The sequence below is a fragment of the Xiphophorus couchianus genome, chromosome 4 (genome assembly GCF_001444195.1).
Source record: "Xiphophorus couchianus chromosome 4, X_couchianus-1.0, whole genome shotgun sequence".
Classification (NCBI taxonomy): domain Eukaryota; kingdom Metazoa; phylum Chordata; class Actinopteri; order Cyprinodontiformes; family Poeciliidae; genus Xiphophorus; species Xiphophorus couchianus.
In genome coordinates, this window is record NC_040231.1 from 20,033,776 (window position 1) to 20,055,705 (window position 21,930).

General features: G+C 36.7%; 2 protein-coding genes across 4 annotated transcripts in view; both read left to right on the forward strand.

The window, feature by feature from the left end:
- Positions 1–6,116: 6,116 nt before the first annotated feature.
- spi1b (Spi-1 proto-oncogene b) lies at positions 6,117–13,847 on the forward strand. Its single transcript, XM_028015713.1, has 5 exons — positions 6,117–6,524; positions 7,080–7,170; positions 8,220–8,416; positions 10,361–10,511; positions 12,650–13,847. Exons 1-5 carry the CDS (start codon positions 6,483–6,485, stop codon positions 12,961–12,963), a joined length of 795 nt encoding a protein of 264 aa, XP_027871514.1. The 5' UTR covers positions 6,117–6,482; the 3' UTR covers positions 12,964–13,847.
- Positions 13,848–16,260: 2,413 nt separating this feature from the next.
- The window catches only part of mybpc3 (myosin binding protein C3), a 34,391-nt gene continuing 28,721 nt past the window's right edge, over positions 16,261–21,930 (forward strand). Inside the window, exons 1-2 of one of the 3 annotated variants that reach the window (XM_028015356.1) lie at positions 16,261–16,401; positions 20,667–20,936. In XM_028015356.1, the coding sequence (XP_027871157.1) occupies positions 16,377–16,401; positions 20,667–20,936 (295 nt within the window). In that variant the 5' untranslated portion in view covers positions 16,261–16,376. The remainder of the gene's footprint in view (positions 16,402–20,666; positions 20,937–21,930) is intronic. The other 2 variants (XM_028015357.1, XM_028015358.1) reach the window with 2 other exon arrangements.

The window sequence follows — 21,930 nt, forward strand, 5'->3', positions numbered from 1 at the left end:
TCTTTATTTATTTTTTATTTATAAAACTTGTAAAATGAGAATGTACAATCAGTCCTGATGCTCCTGTAGCACATTTCTAAGCTGTAAGAAAGGAACTTTGATGAAATAAAGCTAAATTCTTATCTTCCACCATCTGTTTGCTGTACTTTCTGGCTTTCACAATATTCTCCATCACACGGAGTATTCACGCAGCGACCATCACAAAACTGTTGCAAACTATTGTTTCCTTTATGTCTTGAAACAAAATCAGAAATTTAGATACCTTTAACCAAACTTCACCAACCATTTTTAGTGCTTTGACAAAAGCATTTTAACACATAAAAAAAACAAAGAGGCTACTGCATTCATGGTTGACAAAAACGTTGGAAGTCATAAAACTGCATGTGCTTATCTACTGAGTAACACAAAAAGATCCCAACAATGCAACAAGCTCCCATGGCAAGGTCTGGGTCATCCTGGCCAAAGTAATGCGTAAATGTATTCATTTAAAGGCAAGTTTCAAGGAACTGAATCTGAAAACAAGGTCCAGGTTCCTCATTTATCAGCATGTTGCTCTTGTTTAGCATGTAATGTGCACTGCATGTCTTTATCTCTCAGGCCACAAGGAACATAAAGAGTTACATCCTTTAAAAACCAAACTTTGTGGTGAAAAGTTATCACAGTAGCAAAGTTGAGTAACAAACCAGTTTAACACTCTTCAAAAGTAATATGTCCAATTTATATACTGATAATATTTTAGATAGTTTAGACTGTTAAATACTTGTGAAATAAAAGAAAATCTGCAAAGTAACATGATTGAAGGAGTAAATTAAAAAGACTCTTGTTGTAACTGTATGACATCTATAAAATCATGTTCCAAAACCCCTCAAATGCCAAGAGTAAAAAAAAATTTACTTATCCGATTAATATAAAATCATGATCATTTTTTATGACATTTGTTGCTCACAGCAAAAAAAAAAAACAGTTCTGATCACAAATAATCTGAAAATAGCAACTGGATCTAGAGTTTTGTTTGTCTTCCCTCATCTCAGAGAAAATGATTAGCAACAATCCTTCTTTCAGTGTTATCAACAGCAAATATTTTGCTTTATGCTCCATGTTTATTCTCAGATGAAAATAGATCAAGAAAGGAATTCAAATTTGCCACTATATTGTATAAAATATTGTGCATGCTGCAAAACTATAAACAATATTGGTTTATGTTTCACAAATATCTCATGTGAACTTGAAGAAATGTTCCTTCCAGGTGCACATAAAATGAAAAGAAATACATTTGCATCATCTTTTATTAATTCTAGAAGTTAGCACCATCATAATTTGCAACACTCACTACTTTTGCACATTACAACTACACTCAACTACAGCTAGCTTAAACATCTGAGTTTTAGCTTTCAAGCTAAATCCAGTTCAGTCTTTAGTCCTATCTCTCAGGTTACATTCAGTTTTTATCATCTTTATTGTTTTATTAATAACCACTTCAAGTTACCAAAGATGCTTGCCAGGGGATAGCCATCAGGCATTTTTAAAAAATAATTTTTCTTTCTATTCACTCTGGGTAATGAGAACCAGTTGTATTTGTCCACTAAACACAGTTTGATTCTCTTTTGTTTTACCTCGTCTCACTATTCCAGAGATTAACAATTAGTTTGACTCAAATGTCCTGAAATACCTCTTGGTTTCAGTCATCGCTGCTGATTCCAAAGTCTGACAGTTTCCTTGTGTTAAAACTGTCTATGTCATACTCGGTATCTCCCTGTCTACTGTCATAGAGATCATACTAATCATCATGGGAAACATTCACACAGTCAGCAGCACAGTTGCTTTAGGCAACACCATTATTCCATCCATCCATCCATTTTCTGTACACCCTCTCCCCTAGTAGGGTCGGGAGGCGCTGGTGCCTATCTCCAGCTAACGTTCCGGACGAGAGGCGGGGTTCACCCTGGACAGGTCGCCAGTCTGTCGCAGGCAACACCATTATTACTTTTTGTATTTATTATTTTAACTGTCTTTACTCTCATGGCCAATGTCAAAAATGCCACTGACTCTACTTTTACCATTGAACAAAGTCAAGATTCTCTAGTTGATGTTAATTTCTACATAATCTCTAAATGCTACAACTCTTTTGTTCCATTTGGCAACTTGCCCAGAATAAGCTTAAAAGTGTTAAGCCACAACAAACCCCAGCCCTGGAATTAACTCCTGCTCTTTATCCGTACCACTAACATGGTAAACATGAAGACTGGTTTGTTTCATATTTTTACTTTCTCTTGATCAAGTGTGTTGAAATGTTGTCTTGTTCTAACAAGTCTTAAAACTAAGTGTTTAGAATAGTCAAAAGTAAAACGTCCTCTTACTGTTATTATTTCTGTTATTTCCAAGAGAGACCAACTTTTTTCAAAATGAAAGACACGGAGGAATTCAGTAAACAGCAAATACTGAATCAGCAGATACAATACAATTTCTTGGTACAAAAGTGAAAATAGTCTAGGAGTGTAGGGAGTTTGAGAAAATAACAGTACAAGCCTGAAAACCAGAAATGTTTGTGATCTTAGGAGCTTCAGTCAACACTTGATAAAAAAAAGTCTATGATTTGAGCAAGAAAAAGACTTAGACCGTTTCTGGATAGTTTTGGTGTATATAAATGCAATTTGAGTCTTTCTCATGCAAAAAAAGGAAAAAAATTACAAAATAACATTTTTGGATATTTTTGGAATCAGTTTATGCTCAAGAAAGCAGTCTTAGATCATTTGAGCTTTGCAATGTGGTGGATTACCCTGCTGGAACTGTCCATGCAGAAGAGGAGTAGAGTATGGGATGGGCATGGTCAGCAACATTACCCAGGTAGTCTGGGACATGGAGTAATGTGCCATTGGTAAGGGGCCATCGTGTATGAAGAAACTATCCCCCACACTATTACACCACCACTAACTTTCCTCCCTGTTATGTTGCTGTAGTTAAACTTCTGGAAGTCGACTCAACCAGTCCTTACTGCCATGTCATTGACTATTTTGCAACGGAGCGTAACAAGCAATTGAGCAGTTGTAGCTAATTTGTTCCTAATGTGTCAACATTTTCTTAACCAAGATCTCTAAAAAAAAATGTTCATCCGATATACTGCACATGTGTTGCATCTCCACAAAGCTCTACAAAAACCTCTATCTATCTTTTAAAGCTCAGAAACATGTAACATTTTAAAACTCCTGTGATAGGAATTTTAAAATGTTAAAACTCCTATAATAAACTCCTACTATAGGAGTTTTAAAATGCTGTGCTTTACAGCTAACTACTCCCCAAATTCATCTGGTTTGCTAATTAGAAATGACTGATAAACTGAGCTAATGTTACACCCATGTTCAGCAACCTTCACAGATGCCACGTAACATTTTCTTCTGTTATTGGCTCAATGTTGATATGACTTTTTATTTTATTTTTGTTTCATGCTTGTATTAAGCATGAAACAAGCCAGAATCTAAGTTTTGGATCAACTAAAAATAGTCATGATGGAAATAGTGCTGGTCTAGCAGTAGCAGCAGCAGCAGCAGCAGCAGCAGCAGCAGCAGCAGCAGCAGCAGCAGCAGCAGCAGCAGCAGCAGCAGCAGCTCTCTGTGTATTAATACAGTCGGAAAATGCTGCTGTATCAGTTATGCTCAGCCAGCTGTGATTAAGACGGCCCAGTGAAGGGGTTTGGCCACACTCTGTGTGGTTTTAACAGCTCTCCAAACAGCGAACTCTAACCAAGATGATCTCTCTACAGTTGAGTTGAAAAAAAAAAAAAAACTCAACAAAAACGCTTTTTCGCATCATATAAACATAAATGCTTATATATAAACTCATCTTTATCTAACACACATGCTGCTGAATTATGCAATGATCATTCATCTCCCTTTTCTCTGTATGTTTAAAAATACTTTGTCTTTTGTGCATAGAGGAGAACTCTGCAGATCAAAATAACTTCAGTATTTTAAACATACAGTAAGTAATCTATTCACTGCTCTGTCTTATCACAAAGCTGCATTCTTCCTCTTGAACAAGCAGCCCTAATAATACACATTCAGATTTGTGTCGAATGTTTACTGTACTATTCAACTGGTAGTTTAGCATAAAGGATATGTGTGTTTATTTTCAGCTGTTACAGTGGCCTCCTGTGACACTTGTCAAAGACACACCTAACCATAATGTCAACCAGACATTCTGACCAGAGTTTAACAGAGCGTATTGCACATAAGCATGCTGATAGATGAAAAACGAACCATCTTTTATCAATTTGCTAGTATGACAGAAGAGCTGTGCAGTTCCTCTTGTGGATGGTTCCAAACAGTGACTTCTCTGTGAACTGCTGCAACACTATAATCCTAATCTTCATTCACAGCTCAGAGTGGTTTCAGCACAGAGACTGTACCTTCATCTTATCTTCCAGCTGTGCATGGGGATATGTTGTGGCTCTGCAGAGAACGGTGTGGGGTCCCGGCTTATATTTTTTATTTTTTCTAAATTAAAGAATTTTAAGAAGTCTGTTGGTGCAACAAGACTGCAGAATTGAGAAAAAACCCTTAACAAGAGGAGGGGACTAGAAAATGTGTTATGCATATTTTAATGTATTTCTTTGAGGTTGTGTGTGGGCGTGTGCATTTTTAGTGCATCTGACTCAGGCAGTCCATTTTTAAAGTCTAATTCAACAAATTACCATCTTGTGTCTTCTTTCTCCCATTTGGACCCACTAGACATGATACAAGTTATTCTTATAGGGTGTTGAGGAGGATGAATAGGATGAATGGTCACAGAAATGTCCAGATAGTAAGGAGATATATTTTATATAAAAACTTTGTTTTACTTTGTTTTGTCTTTATTTTTTGTTCACCTGGTTCCTATTTGGGCTTAATGACTCCTTTAAAGCCTGGCATGTTGAAAACTTTGATGACACCTGAATAATTTTTAATTGCCACCTGTTGGCTTTTAGAGTCACATAGCCACATTTAATTAAACTAAGCTATAAGTGGAAAACAGAAAATTACTTTCACTATGCAGTTCTCAAAGTACCAATGAAAAACTCGCCTGGCTTCCCCAAACAGAGGCATAGTTGGTGCAAATTGACCAAAACTACAAAGGTATGAAATGGCAAAATAATCAATCTACTTAAAATGTCCCTTCTGTTTACAATACTAAGCAGTGGGTTTCATTTTTGTTCTGTTTGTTTCAGGTCTGCAATCAGAATCCAAACGCATGATGGCTTACCATGACACACATGCCACCCAGTTAACAGACAATGGACAGTATCACACCATAATAAATCATTACTAAGGCACTGACATGAAGCTTTTCTATGCATGGGAAGGAATACTGCTTTCAAGTTTGTCCAATAGTCAGAACTCGTGTCATTTAACTAATTTTATGTGTAGGAACACGCAGCAACATTGAATGAAAATCTCAGGGGTGCTTCTCTGTCTCCAACTTTCCTAACCAGAATTCCCACTTTAGCGGGCATTCATGTTTTTTTTCCCCACTGGGAACCTCAAAGATATTATTTCTAGTTTCAAAGACATTGCACCCCAACTCTCAGTTTCTGGAATGAATCTCAAAGCTTCTTCCTGCTTAGCTGGGGGTCTCCTGTGCTAGCAACAGGAAGGAGACCCTTTAGATTTGCTGCACAAGTTAACAACAACTTAATCGGTGAAGCAGATAAGGATTTACATTGAAATTTTTAATTTTAAAATTTGGCCTTTGGAGGATGTGTTTTGGTAAATCTAATTTTAGACTTCCTGTATTAGCTTTTGCTAACAGTATAAAATGTTTCTGACAGAGGTTTAAACCCTTACAACTGAATAACAAGCTTTCTTTAAGCTCCCACGACACTAAAAACTGTCTATTGTGTTCAAAATACATGAACATACATAGATGTCCTGATATTGTGCATCAAAATATCAAACACTGTTTAAAATTAATGTGCAGAGTGTAAGTTTAACAAGTTAAATATATTCACACAGTAGTTCACAGTAGGCTGTTTATCACCTGTGAAGCAGACCTTTGAGTGAGAAACTGTCGCTGAGGAGAGTCCTTGATGATGATTGGCCACTGAGGGAGGGGACAGTATATTCTTCACTGATAAATGTGAAGCTTCATGATCTTCTCTGACAAATCATCAATAGCCAGGAACCTGTAGCAGGCACACTTGAATGCTCCCACCCACCGACATTTTACAGAAGTTAAAAGTTCCTTTTTCATTTCACCGGCAAACAACAACGAGGCCTCGTTCAGTTTGGTCTTTGCCTGACAGAGCAGCAGGCCTACGAGCGCGGCTAAGGTCACAAGCTTCTGCTATACAACAAGAGTGAGGGAGACATTTTTTTTTTGGAGTTGGTTTTTGTTGAGTGAGAGGAAATTTTGAAACATTGTGCAATGGTGCCACAAAAGTTTTGAAAGGTTGTGAGAGCGTTTTTGCCAGCAAAGCGTCTGAGAGTCGGGTTGCTGAAGAAGAGGTCTCCATGTTGCATCCATACAGAATGGAGAGCTATCTCATCCCTCCTGTAAGTATATTTCTTTCTTTCTTTTTTCGTTATCGAAAACCTCAGTAGTCTTAGGTTGTGACAAGTGAAGCAGTTCTGGTTCAGTCTGATTTAAACCAGCTTTGACAAAGACTGAAAAATCTATTTCATAAACATGAAAATGGATATTAGATTTTTTTCATATTAGTTGACTTATTGTGGTCTCTGCTTCAAGTTGAGTGAAAGACACAAATTGTAAGAGTCTTTTATACTACAGGCGACATGAAAATGAAACTCAAAAGTTCGAGGGAGTTTCAGAACTACAAGGGCAAAAAAGAGAAAAAAAGACTCTCACAATTATTCATGATTACATTTAATTTATAGTCATTTTTTCTCATTTCATTTAAATAAAGGCAGCTGCATTGTTTATGTGAAGATTTCACAAAACATAAGTCTTGTTTAATTAAGTTTATAGATTGATGTTTTGTAGGAACACGCCGGGTTTAGAATTAAATACCACTAGAGGAGTAACAAAAATGTGTTTTCTTTCCCTATGTTTCTGAAAACAGTTTTTTCTCTTTCCATATGTTCTTTCAGCACACAGAAGAAATGTACGAGTCTGACATCTACAGACATCCAATTGCAGAATATTATAATCAATATGTATTAGATCCTGATATCCAGGCAGGTGAGTTTTAGTTCAACATCAATATTTAAAACGGTGACATTATAGTCAAACTGAAAAAAAAATCCCATCTGAAGCTGAAACAAATACATATGAATTTTTATTTATAATTATTAATCCAATGAAGGCAGATGGTTTCCAACAAATTGGTCTTACTGTTCAGAAGATCTTATTTTTCTTTTTTACTTTGCCAAGTTAATCGTCCAGATGTTTTATATTTTAAGTCCATGACCCAAGGCGGTAACACAAACTTTTTTGGTTTATTGTACATAAAAAGAAAGCAGCGTGTGCAGCTGGAGCGCACCACATTAGGGTGTATGGAAACACAGGAAACAGATGCCTTTTCTTTCGGCCGCTACAGCTACAGACATAGAACAACTTTCGCCCCTTGGGGGTTTTGTTAATACATGAGAGGGTGCTTTACTTTCTCTTGAAATCAACTGTTTTGAATGTTGCACCAAAACAACTGAATTTGGGTGCAAGTGGGAGGTAAAAAATGTCTGATGTGGGCGTTGGATAAAGTTTAAAAACGATCCTGGAACAGCATCAGGTAATGGAAAATGCTCATGTGGATGTAGTAGTGAAAGAGTGGCTTTAAAGTTTTGCTTGAAGTTAGCTTAATTCAAATACCTTGTACTGTATTTGATCAACTTGTTTGTGTTGCAGCCCACTCTTTCTATTTTTAAATTTGTTAGAGTTCACACTTTAGAAGCATGAAACAGGTCCAATTCAACAATTGCACTTTCAAAGTGTAGGCCTTGTTGTTAAGTCCAACAAGCAGTATGTCTTAGCAGGGTTTAGTGCAACTCTATTGCTTCTAATGGGGTATTTTTAAATGTGCTCAACCCGACATCTACATGAGTGCCTCTGCTTTATCGACTTTTGTCGAGGGCATTAGTTGGGCGTGGAGGTGGGACTCTAAATTAGTATCTGGGGGTTGCCGTCAGTCAGAAGACAAGCTGAACATGTTGAGAACCACATCAGACACAGTGTGAAACAGAAAAAGACTTCTGCTGCCACCATTATCACTTTTTGCCATTGCCTTTGTTTAGATCACTGGGACTACCATTCGCACCCGCATGTGCACCCCGTCGAGTTTGACAACCTCCAAGAGAGCAACTTCACAGAGCTGCAGAGTGTCCAAGCTCTGCATCCACCTGGGCTCATACGACACGATGCCCTGCGGTTCGACCCAGAGAACCTCCTCGACCCGAACCTAGCCCCACATTCACATGTGCTGCAGCAACCAGTGAGTTTTCCTTGTCACCCAACAACTTGAGCAACACATTTTAGTTGTGTCGTCGTGAGGTGGAACCACAATATTAGCTCTTTTTGAGGTGATGACTACAAATGAGGAAAAGTTTTCCTCAGGAGGACGACTTTGACTGGTCTTAACGTTTACTTGCCACGGCTCTATCTGTGAGATAACAGAGAAATTATCAGTGAACAGAAATCTTATGTTTGCTATACACTTCTATCCTTGTACCACTAAACACCCTTGTTTTCTTATAGCTTAGAGTTTGGATTAAAATCACATGGGGAAAAAAAAGACAGATTTGAAGCAGCAGAGTCTGCTTTCAGGACGCGGAGCTAAAATCAGGAAGTGAATCTTTGGGTTACAAGAAACACTTCAATTTTAGTCTTCTTACTCTTTTTAATCAGTTCAAAAACAGCGTTTTCTCTGAATAGATAATGTCGACTCAGCTATGCTCTTTTCGCTTCGACCTCTTTTTGTGAGCCATTGAGCTATAACAGAGGCCTAAGGTTTTTGGATAACATTTCAGCTCAGCATTTTCAACAAATAAACATCCTAAGTCTGAAACGATTTCACTTCTGCACTGCGTATTTGCAGCATTTTACAAGCTACTTTTCCCTTTAATATAGCAGATGATTAGTAAAAACAACCTGCACTGTATCTCTGTGTCAAAATGTACTACAAAAGTTATACTTTATGTCAGAGTTAGCAGATTAGGGCTGGAAATTTTAAGGAATTTTACAAACAATTTGCAAAGGGCAGAGAGCATGTGTGCGTTCGGTAGATTTTGTAAGTTTCACTGGAAATGCAAAGAGTTCTTCCAGTGTTTAATGTTAAGACAATGTGTGTTTATTTAAGGGACGGGAAAATGAAAGGTGTCACTTCAGTAATAAAAATGTCATATAAAAATACAATGTGAAAACCACTGTTCCATTGCAGCTCCGTTGTCCTCCTTTGACTGTGTAGTTTGTTTTTTTTTAACAGAATGTTATTAATAGATTGACAAGCTTTACCCAGCTAGGTACACAGATACCGACGTGTGCACACATCACAGCTCATGCAGAGAAAAGTTTGTGCCAAAGTCTTTAACTCTCAGTGAGAAATACATAATAGAAACCCAACACAGTTTGGTATTTTTGTCCGCTGTTGGAGGTATGGTGTGAAATACTGCGTCTGTTACAAAGCAATGTAACTTCACCCTGAACACAGTCTAAAAAATATATTAAATCTTACAATCTTAAAGATTTAAAAATGGAAAACGTTGACATAATTACAGAGAACTTCATCAAATAGATACTATGTAAAATATAATGTGAATCTGAAATTACAAATGATTTTTTAAATTATTGTAAACAGGGATAATCTAACATTTTCTATACTTTAAAAGTATTAGAGAGTGACCTGAAACATGTTACATGTTTTAACAAAAATTGGCTAACAATGGAGATAGTGATTCAGATTAGGAATTTAAAATATGGTCCGTCATTTATTCATTTATTCATGTAGAGTTATCCTGTGTGCTTCCAAAGTGTGATGGTATGTGGGGCACCATATCTGTTAGAGATGGATAATACATGTTGGTTCTGTAGTAACAAAAGCTGCAATCCAGATAAGATTTGTTGTGTAACAGGAAGATCTTTCTTATTTAGGCAAGACAATGCAACCAACAGATATTACAACAGTGTGGCTTCTTAGAAAGACAAACTGGATTATTGTTGTTGCCATGACAAGACTGTGTACATTTTAAAAGGAAAAAAAGGATATCTGAATCTTTAGAGACATTATACATTACTGAACATAATTTTTAAGTCTGTGTATAATACAAAAATAGGAATAAGTCCCATAGCAAAGATAGTTTAGTTATTTTTAGGCATTTTTTATGACAAGTGAGTTTATAAGTGAATTGTACTGATGTGAGACTCTTTGATTCTCATATAGGTAGCCTTCTTCTCTCGAACTGTATATCCGCCCCGTGTATCCCAACGCAGCTCTGATGATGAGGACCATGGAGGAAGGAGTCCCCCGCTTGAAGTGTCAGATGAAGAGTGCTTCAGAGATCGAGTCCCTTACGTCACATCAGCAGAGCTCGGTAAGGATTCATACTTCCTTTTCATCTACAGTGACGTGTTCTCAAAAAGCCATTCATAAGTCTTAATTGTCTGCAAGTCAGAATTTGCATGTAGAAAGATTTGCTCTTAAAATAGCAAAGCCGTCTCTCTCTCTGTAATAAAGCAAATTTGAATGGAGCAATTTGCATTAAAAAAATCCCCAATATTAAATTATTTCTATTTAAACTGCACACTTTTTAGGGCGGTGTTCAATTCTCAAAACCCACTGTTATTTGTGACATGGAGATGGCATGAAACAAACACATAGGTGCAAGGAAATATTGAATGAAAAAATTAAATATTACCCCGCAGGGAAGTCTATAGCAGGGGGGCAGAATGGAGAAGTGCAGAGCAAGCAAGCGAATGCACAACCAGGACACCATCCTCTCCCCTTTTATAAAGTGTAGACGTCACATTTAAAACATCTAAATACATAGTAGAAACAACTTTCTGTGTTCCTGTTACACACAAGAGCTTGAGTCTTATCAGGACCCTGAGTTTACAGAGGGCAAATATTTTTCCTCTTTGAACACCTCTGCACCTGCTTGTGGTTGAAGCAAGGGCAACTCTGAACAGTGACGCATAGGTCCAGGTCGTTCATCTCTGCTGGACTTGATGAGAGTGTTTGCATTCACATGCCTGTATTCACTGCACTCTGCTCTGCTATGGCAATAGCCCACAGTAGAAGGACCGAACTTGGTATTTGAGAGGCGGTTTAGTTTTTCATTTTGCAGGTTTATTGTTTATATTTTTGTATAGCACATTGATCTGCTTTTATTATTAAGGATGCTTTATAAATAAGATTTATTGGTTGATTGATTCATTCTTTGATTCACTGGATCTACATCCATCCAGTCGCACTAAGAAATGTAAAGATTGGTTGGCAACTTGGGTTAAGTACTTTGGCTTTACTTTGGCTAGACAGAAATGACAATTGGCAGGAAAGAGAGCTGAAATCCAACGCACAACCTTTTGATTGCAAGATGACTACTTGCCTCATCTCTTAACTCTGAAGATGTTTCATATCTTATTAAAACGACTTAAATTCTGAACATGGGTTGGAGGTCTCAGGCTTATGCAACTTTGCAGACAGGATAATTGCACCAATATGATCACTGAATTTTGATACTTGTTTCCTTTGTTTAGAACTGAAGTCTCGAAAATAAGAAGTGAAACATCTTTAAGTAACTTAAGGAAGGGGTCCAATTGCCTTTTATTTAAACTCTTGGAGCAACCGTCACAGCTTGGTGAACTTTCACCCATCAGCCGAGCCTACATGTTACCATTTCCAGGTTGTTCAGGCATCAGGAATTTTGCTGTGTTATTGTTATTTATGATTGATCAAGTAATAGCATGTTTGTGTTAATCTTAATAAACTTGACCAACAAAGTAAGAAGGGAACAGACAAAAAGCTTTCTTATCTTATTTGTTTCTGACCTATGTTGAGTATTTACTCAGCTTTTTGTTCTGCTGACAACTTAAGCAAATTTTGTAGAATGGACTATTGGTTGCACAGCTGTTTTTGACAGTGCTGGTTTTCCATGTTTAACTGAGGAAACAATAAAACTACAGTATGTGACTACATATTTATTGTAGATTACAGGAATTACATTATATTTATACATATACATTATAAGTGTTTCAATGTTAGAATGTTTGGGGGATAATTTTCTCCATTCAGCATAAATGTGACTGTCACCTGTGTGTTTGATTTTGGTTAAATCCGCCACTGTGTCTGTCAGCAATATTTTTGTCAAGCTATTTGAACATATTCGTATTTATATAAAAATATAATAAATGTATATACGGAGAGAGAGAGAGAGAGAGAGAGAGGGAGTTGGTTTTAGCTGTGTTTAAGTTGAGGATTGTTTAACCACTGCAGTTTATTAAAATATTGTGGTGGCAGTTTCTATCTGAACTAGTCAAAGGAACAAAAGAGTAAGAGGAGAATGGGTGTTTGTGATTTGAAAATGTGATGAGATGTGTCATTGACACATGTGCTTAGTAACCAGTGGTTTTTTCATAAACACATGACCGAAATATTGAGACAAGTCGTTCTTCTTAATGTATTTAGGCAAAAGATTAAAAGTAATAATGCAACACCATGCTATTTCCAAAGGTAACAAAAAGAAGATCCGTCTGTACCAGTTCCTGTTGGACCTTCTAAAGAATGGAGACATGAAGGACAGTATCTGGTGGGTGGACAGAGACAAGGGGACATTTCAGTTTTCCTCTAAACACAAAGAGGCCCTCGCACATCGCTGGGGAATCCAGAAGGGAAACCGGAAAAAAATGACATATCAGAAGATGGCTCGCGCCTTGCGCAATTATGGCAAAACAGGCGAGGTGAAAAAAATCAAGAAAAAGCTGACGTACCAGTTTAGCGATGAGGTTCTCGGGAAGAGTCATCTGGAGAGAAAACCTTACATGTAGACTGTAAAGATTGTTTCTGGTGTATCTGTTGGATAGCATTATAGAAATGAAAAAGATGATGCTGTACGGTACCAGTCTGGTACTTATCCTAGCCATCCCGCTTTCATGATCTCCTGACTCGTTCTTTGAGAATATGTGGAGGGAAACCACTTGCTGAGCGTTTCAAAGAGACCTTTAGAGGCCAAACTCAGTGAAATGCATCAAATAAGAAGCATAAAAAGGGTTGTTTTAACAAAATGAAATAATTAATTTGACAATTGGGGGTAGCTTCTAAGTGAAGTGTTAAAAAAACACAAAATAAATTACATAAATGATTAAAATACAACTTCATAAACAAAAGCAACCAAAGCTATTAAAAATACATTTTGTTCCTTTTCTTTCCTTCATATTTCCTGTAATGCATTTTTTTCCTGTATTTGCCTTTTTATTTAAGAATACTTAAGGTTAATTGAGGTTTATTGAGGATCCTACGGTTAAGTCGTAAAACAAATTTTATGTCTGCAGCTAATTTGTTTATCTTATGACAGTCTCTGTCCTTCTTTACTGTCTGAATGTTATTAGGTTGTAGTTTTGTGCTTTAATAAGAGCAGCATCAACTTGAGTAGCAGAAGACCATTACATTTTGTTGGGCCTTGCTCATTTTCTCCACTTTCTGTGACTCTTCTCGTTTTTCATATGAACAAGTTCTCTTAGTTGTGTAAATTTACTGTGTTTATGTAGCCTCTTTATATAAGAAGGTTAGTATTTAAACAGCCTGGAGGCAAAGAGAGGAATATGTGTAAAGATATCCTCTGTATTCAGGTAATATTGTGCCTTGTTATATTCCAATAATTGTATAAACTGTACTGAAAATTGCTTGTAAAGAATAAATTGTGCATTAATTATTGTGTGTGTTGTTCTATTTGCAAAGATTACATGGAGGCAACTTCAGCAAACATTTGAAGCTTGAAAAGAAGAAGAAGAGATCAAATGTGAAGTTAAAGAGTGCTAAGTTGTTCAGATGAACTTTATTATCTATCATTACATCTTAAAGATAACAGCTAGACAGCTAAACTTTAAGGAACTTTGAGGTTAATGGAGGCCTGAGGAGGTGAAGTGTCTTGTCACTTAATGGTTACTATAACTGAATCCTAACAAACTGCAGGCATCGGCTTTCCGCTCGTGGCTGGTGTGACGACTCTGCAGTGACGCGTCTGATTTCTTCATGTCTGTCGCTGCAGTGACAAACTTTACGTCTGTGTCCAATTATTGTCTCTTTGTTTAGAGAAAGTGTTTCATTGAAGACATTAAAAGAGAGTAGATTATGTTTTACTGAATTCTCTTGAGATATGTTGTGTTTATTTCTTTACATAAACAGGAAATATACATTTTACAGTTTTATTTGTAGTATATTTAAAACCAGTAACAGAATTCACCTGGAAGGAATGACTAAATATTACAGACCTCAAAGAAATAATATTCTGTTTTAAAAAGGACTTACCAATTTTGTTAACATGTGCAGAGCAGTGTGCAACTATAAACCAACTCCAGGCTTCTTGAGAGCCAACAGCTCCCCACAATGGTCAGCTTGCATCCAATACTAAGAGATGAGAGCACTGAATGAAACATGACACAATAAAATGCAGTGTAGTGAGCTGGTCCACTTATTGAGCTGTTATACGTGTTGAAGGCATGTTTTGACCTGTATACACAGCTGTGCAAAACTTTTAAAACAACTCATCTCTTTTTTTTTTCAACATTCATGTAATTATTTTAATGTTTATATTATGTTAGTCTGTAGTTCTTTAAGGTTTCTAATGTTTAACACATTTTCAACTACAACCTCATTGGGTGTCAGTCACCTGGTTGGTGCCCAAATCTGTCAAACTGATTTATAAGAACTGATTTTTATGTGACACAACTAACAAAAACTATTAATTTCAGAAATTCGCTGTGTAATAAACCAACCAAAGCTCCAAGAAAAAACTCTGAATGGCCTTTAGAAATGAAAAACAATCAAATATAAAAAGAACAATCCATAATTATTAGTTCTATGAAAATAAAAATATGTTTAAAGTCTTAAGATGAGTTGATGTTTTCATTTATTAGCATCATGTCTCACTAATATTTGTTTTAAATATCTATTTGGAAGATATTTATTTGAAGTGCAAAAAAATCCATGCTTAGAAATAAGTTTGTTTTCACAAAATCACTGATGCCACAACGAAAACTAGCCTGAACATGTACAGAAGGATTACAGCATTGTTTTTTTCACGACTAAAGCATGCCAAACATTAATGTTTCTTATTTAGCAATGATGGACAAAGGTAAATTGTTTCATATAAGATTATTAACAGTGATTACTCACATGAAATGACATTTAAATGAATGTTAACATCACTGGTACAGAAAACCTGACAAAAGTCCAAGTCCAGCTTCCTGTCGCATTTAATCTGCCCCAAATGTCTTGAGAGGCTTCAGTAGCAACAAATATACGACCACACAACGCTACTGTCAAAGAAGTCACTGTTATAGCAGGGATTTCCCCAGCAGGTGCGCTTTTGTGGTGCGTTCAAGTACAATGGATTTAAGAAAAAATCTCCAAAAAGTAAAAAAAAATTTTTATCAAAATTTGGCATGAATTAATGAATTCATAATCTACAACAACAAATTTAAATGATTTATAGTAATCCTACTATACTTTGCTTATTTCCTCTTCAATCCAAATTTCCATTGAATTTTATTCTACCCCTTTTTGAAATATTTGAATATACTCTACATTGTTAAAACAATATTTATGTTTTTTGTTTGTTTTTCATTATTGAAACATACTGAATTTACTTATCCATGACTGAACTGAGGTACATGATTTTTGTGTACTGATTACACCTCTTGTCTTGTCAGAAGATCTTTACCCACCTCTGTAGCAGAATAGCGATTCACCATCAAATACTTGTTCAATTTGTAGCTAAAGTTTTACACCTGAGCTTCCAGTGAAATTTAGTGGTGGGTCCAGACATAATCCACAGTCAAAAAGAAACAACGCACCACCTTCCAAGTCTCCTTGTCAGAGGTAGATGGTGACAGGGTGCAGCACAAAACCTTCTCTTAAATTCTTTGTTCTAATTATATCCCCTGTGCTACATCCCTTCCTCACACTCTCAAGGCCTATCATTCAGCAGAGGTGGCGCGGAAAGGATAGTCGAAATATAGCTCAAGGTCAGACATGACCAGGGTTGGGTGGGAGCCAGGTCATTGCTCTGATGGAGAAACAGTGGGTGTTTTTTTTTTCTTCTTCATACTCTGTTAGGTCTGAGGTGGAAAATGGCTGAAGGAGTGGGCTGGGTTTGGAAACAAGACCACTATTAAAGGCTGAGGCTTGACCCCGGGAGCAAACTGAGTAGCACTGCAGAAGAGAGAGGATATCGTTCAGGATGCCAGAACCGGCCAAAAAACCAGGTATGTTTCTCCATTTAGCCGCTTAATGAGACACTCAACTTATAATAACTTAATGTCTTACCTCACATTGCGTCTGCTATTGTTACAGTCACACCAAATGTACGTTGTTTTTTTTAAGAAATTAAACAAGAAAGGAAAATTATTTCAATGCGCTAAAAATTTAGAAAGTATTTGTGTGAATTGGATAAAGAATGAGACAAATATAAAACTGCATCATAAGTAAAAAATAAAAGCTTGACATGAGTTCAAACTTAAAGTCACTGACAATATACAGAGTTAACAACAGCTGTAACTTCTACATTATAATTTTAGTTTTGCTAATTACATTTGTTTTTTTGTTTCATAATTCATACTGCTGGTTTTAAGATTTAACAATGCCCAGGTGGGAGCCAAAAGAAGCACACTTTTGCAATAATGTGCGCCATGTTCAAAGTGCTTTCAGCAGGAAGCGACTCGGTCACTTCAGGAACTCTTGTCAACGCGCTCCAAGGTGGAGGCTTTGTATGAGATGAACTCCACACTTGTCACATTTCTGACATGGCTGCATACACAAAATGATCCAGAGATCCACAATCCCCAACAGGATTCCAGCCTGACAAATGATAGCCACAGTTTCCCCTTTGAGGGTGAGGATGAGCTGCTTGTTTGTGCTATCGGATGGCACAGTGGTGTCCAAATGGCTCACTTGTGTGTGGTAAGACCTGCAGTGTGAAGGATTTGAGCAGCACAGAAACTGTTTGGATCATCTTGAGCCTGTAGTTAGACTAATAGCTGTTATTAACACCCTGTGGTCTGTGTGATGCAGAAATCATTTGACAAGCAAAGCTAAATAAGGAATCCACCTGCTATTATTTTTTTTAACAATATTTATTCAGCTTCTATTATGCTAAAGAAATACACCCACATTTACAAACTTAGGGAACATATTGACATTTTTCCCATGACCACAATAACTTAAAGTGTCTGTTTGTGATGTGAATAACAAGGTTGCTTAAATTTTTTCTATTAGTTTTAGCTTACTGAAAGGTCTCTCCCCAATAAAAAAATATACATGAAGCAATCCAGACTTCTTAAAAAATGCTATTCAGTTGCATTTTATTCAAGCTGCAGTATATAACTTTATTTAAAAATGTGTTTTCTCCATATTTGTTAAAGCTGGCACCATATCGTGACAGTTTGTTACGAGACAGATAATCTGTGAAAAGATCAATCTCCTCCCTGAACTACTATTACTGGTTAAAGTAACCAGTAGATTGATCTATTTTTTTGAAAGCCTGACTTTATTATTTTTCTAGGCAGCATAGTAACAGCCACAGTCGTTCTTGTCTTCCACTGACTGCTGCTGAACACCATCACCGTCAAGCGTGCTAAGCAGGAACGAACCAGTTCATGCAGATCCACAGGGGTGTTCAGGGCAAATATGGATGTGTGCTTTTTGGACTCGGAGGAGCAACATTTGATTTGTACTGCTAAAAGCTATTTTAGAAAGCACAATATGATTAATTTTGTAATTGACAGGGCCCAATGTTTTTTTTTATTTCTATGAAAAAAATAAAATAAAATAAATAAATTGTGGAGGGCCCCCTGTCGGTCAGGGGCCCTTGGAATTGTCATAACCTTTCTCCCCTATATGGCGCCCCTGTAAACCCCCACTCTCTGTGTCTCAGTCATTGTGACTGCTTTGTTTCTTTCAGATTGCCTCAGGGCAGCTGTGGCTACTTGTAGTAGCTGACCTTCAGCATGTGAATGGGTGGAAGTCTGACCAAACATAGTGAGAAGGACTTTCTAGTCCTCTGGACTAGGAAAAGAGTTATACAAGTCAATGCCATATTCCATTTATTTAACCCTGAACAGGGATAATTGAAAACACAGCTGAAGACTACTAAGGCATTTATTATATTTACAAAAACAAAAAACTGTATGAATTTAAAATTAATTCAGATTCTTTAAAACACTATTATTTTATGTTAATCTGAAATTATTTTTCCTGTGTATAACTTAGAAAAAAAAAAACTAAAATCCCCCATCTGCAAATATGAAAAATAGGGAATTAATCTGCATATGATGGGGTCTCATAGCAAGTTAATAAACAGAAATAGCTTTAAGAATGCCTGGTCAAAGTGCATTACAATGAAATTCATGGAAAGATAACATGCAGTGGAAAGTATTTTGACAACCCCTGTGGAAACCAAACTAGACATCCTTGAACATGGGTTGTGTTAAGAGTCTTCTTAAGAAGTGTGGCTTTCTATGTGACATGCGAGTAACAAAACAGCGACACAGGGAGAACATATGACGCAAGTTACCTCAAATATGGAGAGTAAATGTGGTGTGTTGTACAATCCAAAGCCATTATTGCACAGTTTATAAGATGCCTTTATGCAAGCATGTGGATCTGTGGAACACACCAGTCAAATTTATGACATTTGTCAGGTTGGAGATATTTTGAAAAATCAAAGACTGCACTATGGTGTGTAGTGGTTTGCACTACTCCATTACAGAAAGATCCACCCAACCATCCATTCATCCATTGGAGTTTAGGTTCCTACTTTTTAGATAATAACACCCTTGTAATATGTTGTGATGGCTGAAAACCATCAAAAATAATTACTGTTTTAATATGCCTTGCTGGAAAATTACAGTCTTATACGGTTGTATTTTATTTATTTTTTAAATTAATTTGTTAGTCTGATTTTATTATTTTTGCATTAATTTTAGTACCACATTATACTCCTATGCTGAATTGTCCCACATTTAAATCTGTAAATAGCATCTGTATCTATGTAACACATACATGCAGCTCAGGATTCCAGGCACACCATGCTGTGTGTTAAACACCTCCACCGTCAGAGGTTTCAGTCGCACTATTTTTAGACCCCTTTTAAAGACGACAACTGTTTGCCAGCAACAACTTTTCCAAACAGGGACAAAGCAGGAACTTTAACAGATGGCGTATTACGCAGGCACAGCTAGAAGACCTTTACAAGGAAATATCATGGTCAGGGTATCGTTCTTTCTGTAGGTCGTTAAAGACACTTAGTCTTGCCATTTTTTCTCTCACATCAGTTTTTTGAACATCTTGTGTTTCTGATATTTCAGAGCTTCCTATTTTTGATTTATGACACAATCAAAAGTATTTTAGCCCATAGACTTAAGAGACACCTTTATTTTCACCCTCAATCTGAAAATAATGTTGGTCAGCATAATTTAACATCAACTGCATTTCTTTTTATATCAGTTGGTGATTTCAGGGGCATCATTCTTGGGTATTTCATTTTAAAAATCTTCACATCTTCTTTGAGAGAGTTAGAATAAAGGGTCCGTTTTTTCTGCTGGGTGCTTGTGTTGCAATAGTTGGATTTCTGAAATGTGGGACGGAAATCAAGAAGGTTTATACATGTGTGGGTGTATGTGCAAGGAGAATGAATTAGTTCTTTTAAATAGGAATAAATAAGGAGGAACTAATATGAAAACTGGACATGAAACTAGCACAACACAGGCAAAGATAACAATGTAGAAATCTGACAAAGAGAAATGCTGCAACAAATCTAAAGAGAAATTTAAGACAAAAGACGACAGATGTAAGCACAGTGCAGAAATGGCAAGTAAATAAGATGAACGTTTCATTTCATTCTTCAGCACTAAAGCAAGAAAGACCAAATTTTTTGCATCAACAACGCCCCTTTGTTGGACACCACACATGAATAAAAAAAAGTTCTGTCCATGTGATATTTTGAGAACAAGCTGCAAGAATGACTAAACCAGGACCATCAGAACAAAATTAAATTAGGAGTGGACATCGTTACAACACGAGCAAGGCAGCAAGAAGAGAGATAATTTTGTTCTTGTAGCCCAGGGAGAGAGAATCTTACTTTGCAGAGCATGTACATGTGTTTAAATATGTGCAACCTTTTACTAGTAACCCAAAATAAACCCTAAAGTGTACAGGCAGATTTGGGTCACTTTAATAGGATGTAACATTGATGTATTGTTTTTAACAACTAGACATGCACATTTTTTATTTTGTTGTTTATAATGAGTCCTTTTGTTTATTAGCGCCTATGATGGCTCCGAAGCTTTTAATCTCAGCTTTCCCCTGCGAAAAGAGATCAACATAAGAGGAAGCTCCATATCTCTTTGGCATTGACACTATGATTGATTAATCACCACTCAGCAAAAGAACGAAGAACTGAATTCCCTAATCAAAAAGATCACACTCACTTTTCTACGCTTCAGTGAGTGTACTTTGACTCCAATGTTTTTAGTTTCAGCATTTGCCAAGAAACCAAAGACTCAGGAGGCAGAGGAAGGCTCCTGTGTGGTTTTTGAAGCTGAGACAGAGAAGTCTGAAGCTAAAGTAAAATGGCAGTGCAACTCAAAGGACATTGCCAGCAGCAATAAATATGCAATCACAGCCGCTGGAAACAAGCACTCCCTCACCATAAAAGACATCACCATGGAAGATGCCAATGTCTATGCTGTGATTGCTGGTGGTTCAAAGGTCAAGTTTGAGCTGCGGGTCGCATCAAAGCCAGGTGGGAGACTTTGATGCTGCAGCTGTGCATTTGAGGTCTCTGATCACTCATCCACAGCTCGTGTAGCCGTCACTGAGCACAAAGCACAGCACTCAATTTAGAAAACCACTGAGGCAGTAAACACTTGATGCACTGCATGCGCTTGATGTTACCATGATTCTAAATCCTCTGATCAAATTTCTGAAACAGCCTGATGTGTTTTTTGTTGTCGTTGTTGTTGTCAGTTTGTTGGCTTTTGAAGAGTTAGTAGAACATGTTGAGAAATTAACGTTTTCTCCCACTAAAGGTTTTCAACCAATAAATTAAAAGCCAACCTTTGATCAGAGTGAAAGCTACAAATTTTCAAAAAATCAGTAGCTTAAAGTCTATGTTTATAACTAGGAGAAAAATGGAGCAGCATTCACTTGTTGAAAAAACTAAAACATTCAAAAATAGAAGCTTTTCTTTACGCCATAATGAAAGAATTAATTTGCCATTTTGAGAAACAAGTTAGACCTAAAGTTAAAACAGTACTTCTTTAACACTCCACACGTTTTTAAATAGTTGATTATCCTTCTTCATTGTACATAAAATCACAAATTTCAACGTGAAGAAACCAGATGTGCAAGTAATAATAGTTTTTTCCTCCAGATGAAAGTAATAAACTAATGATGAGTGTTTTCTTCACGTTACTCGGTTGTTCATTAAAATATCTGCGGTTTGAGGAAATGCTCCTAATGTGTTTATTTTCCCCATTTGTTTAGAAATTCCTTAAACGTACCAAACAGTCCTTTAACGAGTGCCAATTGTGTTTCATTTCTTCCAGGATATTAGCACTGCATTTTCCCAGGTTTTGCTTGCACAACAAATTTGGAAGTGTTATTTCAAGTCCTAGGGAGTTGAATTCAACACTTTGAAAGTGTCTATATTGGTCCACTCTTGATTGTGTTAAAGTAACACTTTTGAAAGTGTTATTTGTGATAGAGTTGGAGCAACACTCTCGGCAGTTGAAACT

What these genes read in the sequence shown, in the direction of transcription:
- spi1b (XM_028015713.1), top strand. Translation starts at nt 6,483, where the DNA reads ATGTTGCATCCATACAGAATGGAGAGCTATCTCATCCCTCCT. An exon ending in AGATCCTGATATCCAGGCAG is followed by an intron (nt 7,171 to 8,219) that starts GTGAGTTTTAGT and finishes GCCTTTGTTTAG; the next exon opens with ATCACTGGGACTACCATTCG. An exon ending in CACATGTGCTGCAGCAACCA is followed by an intron (nt 8,417 to 10,360) that starts GTGAGTTTTCCT and finishes ATTCTCATATAG; the next exon opens with GTAGCCTTCTTCTCTCGAAC.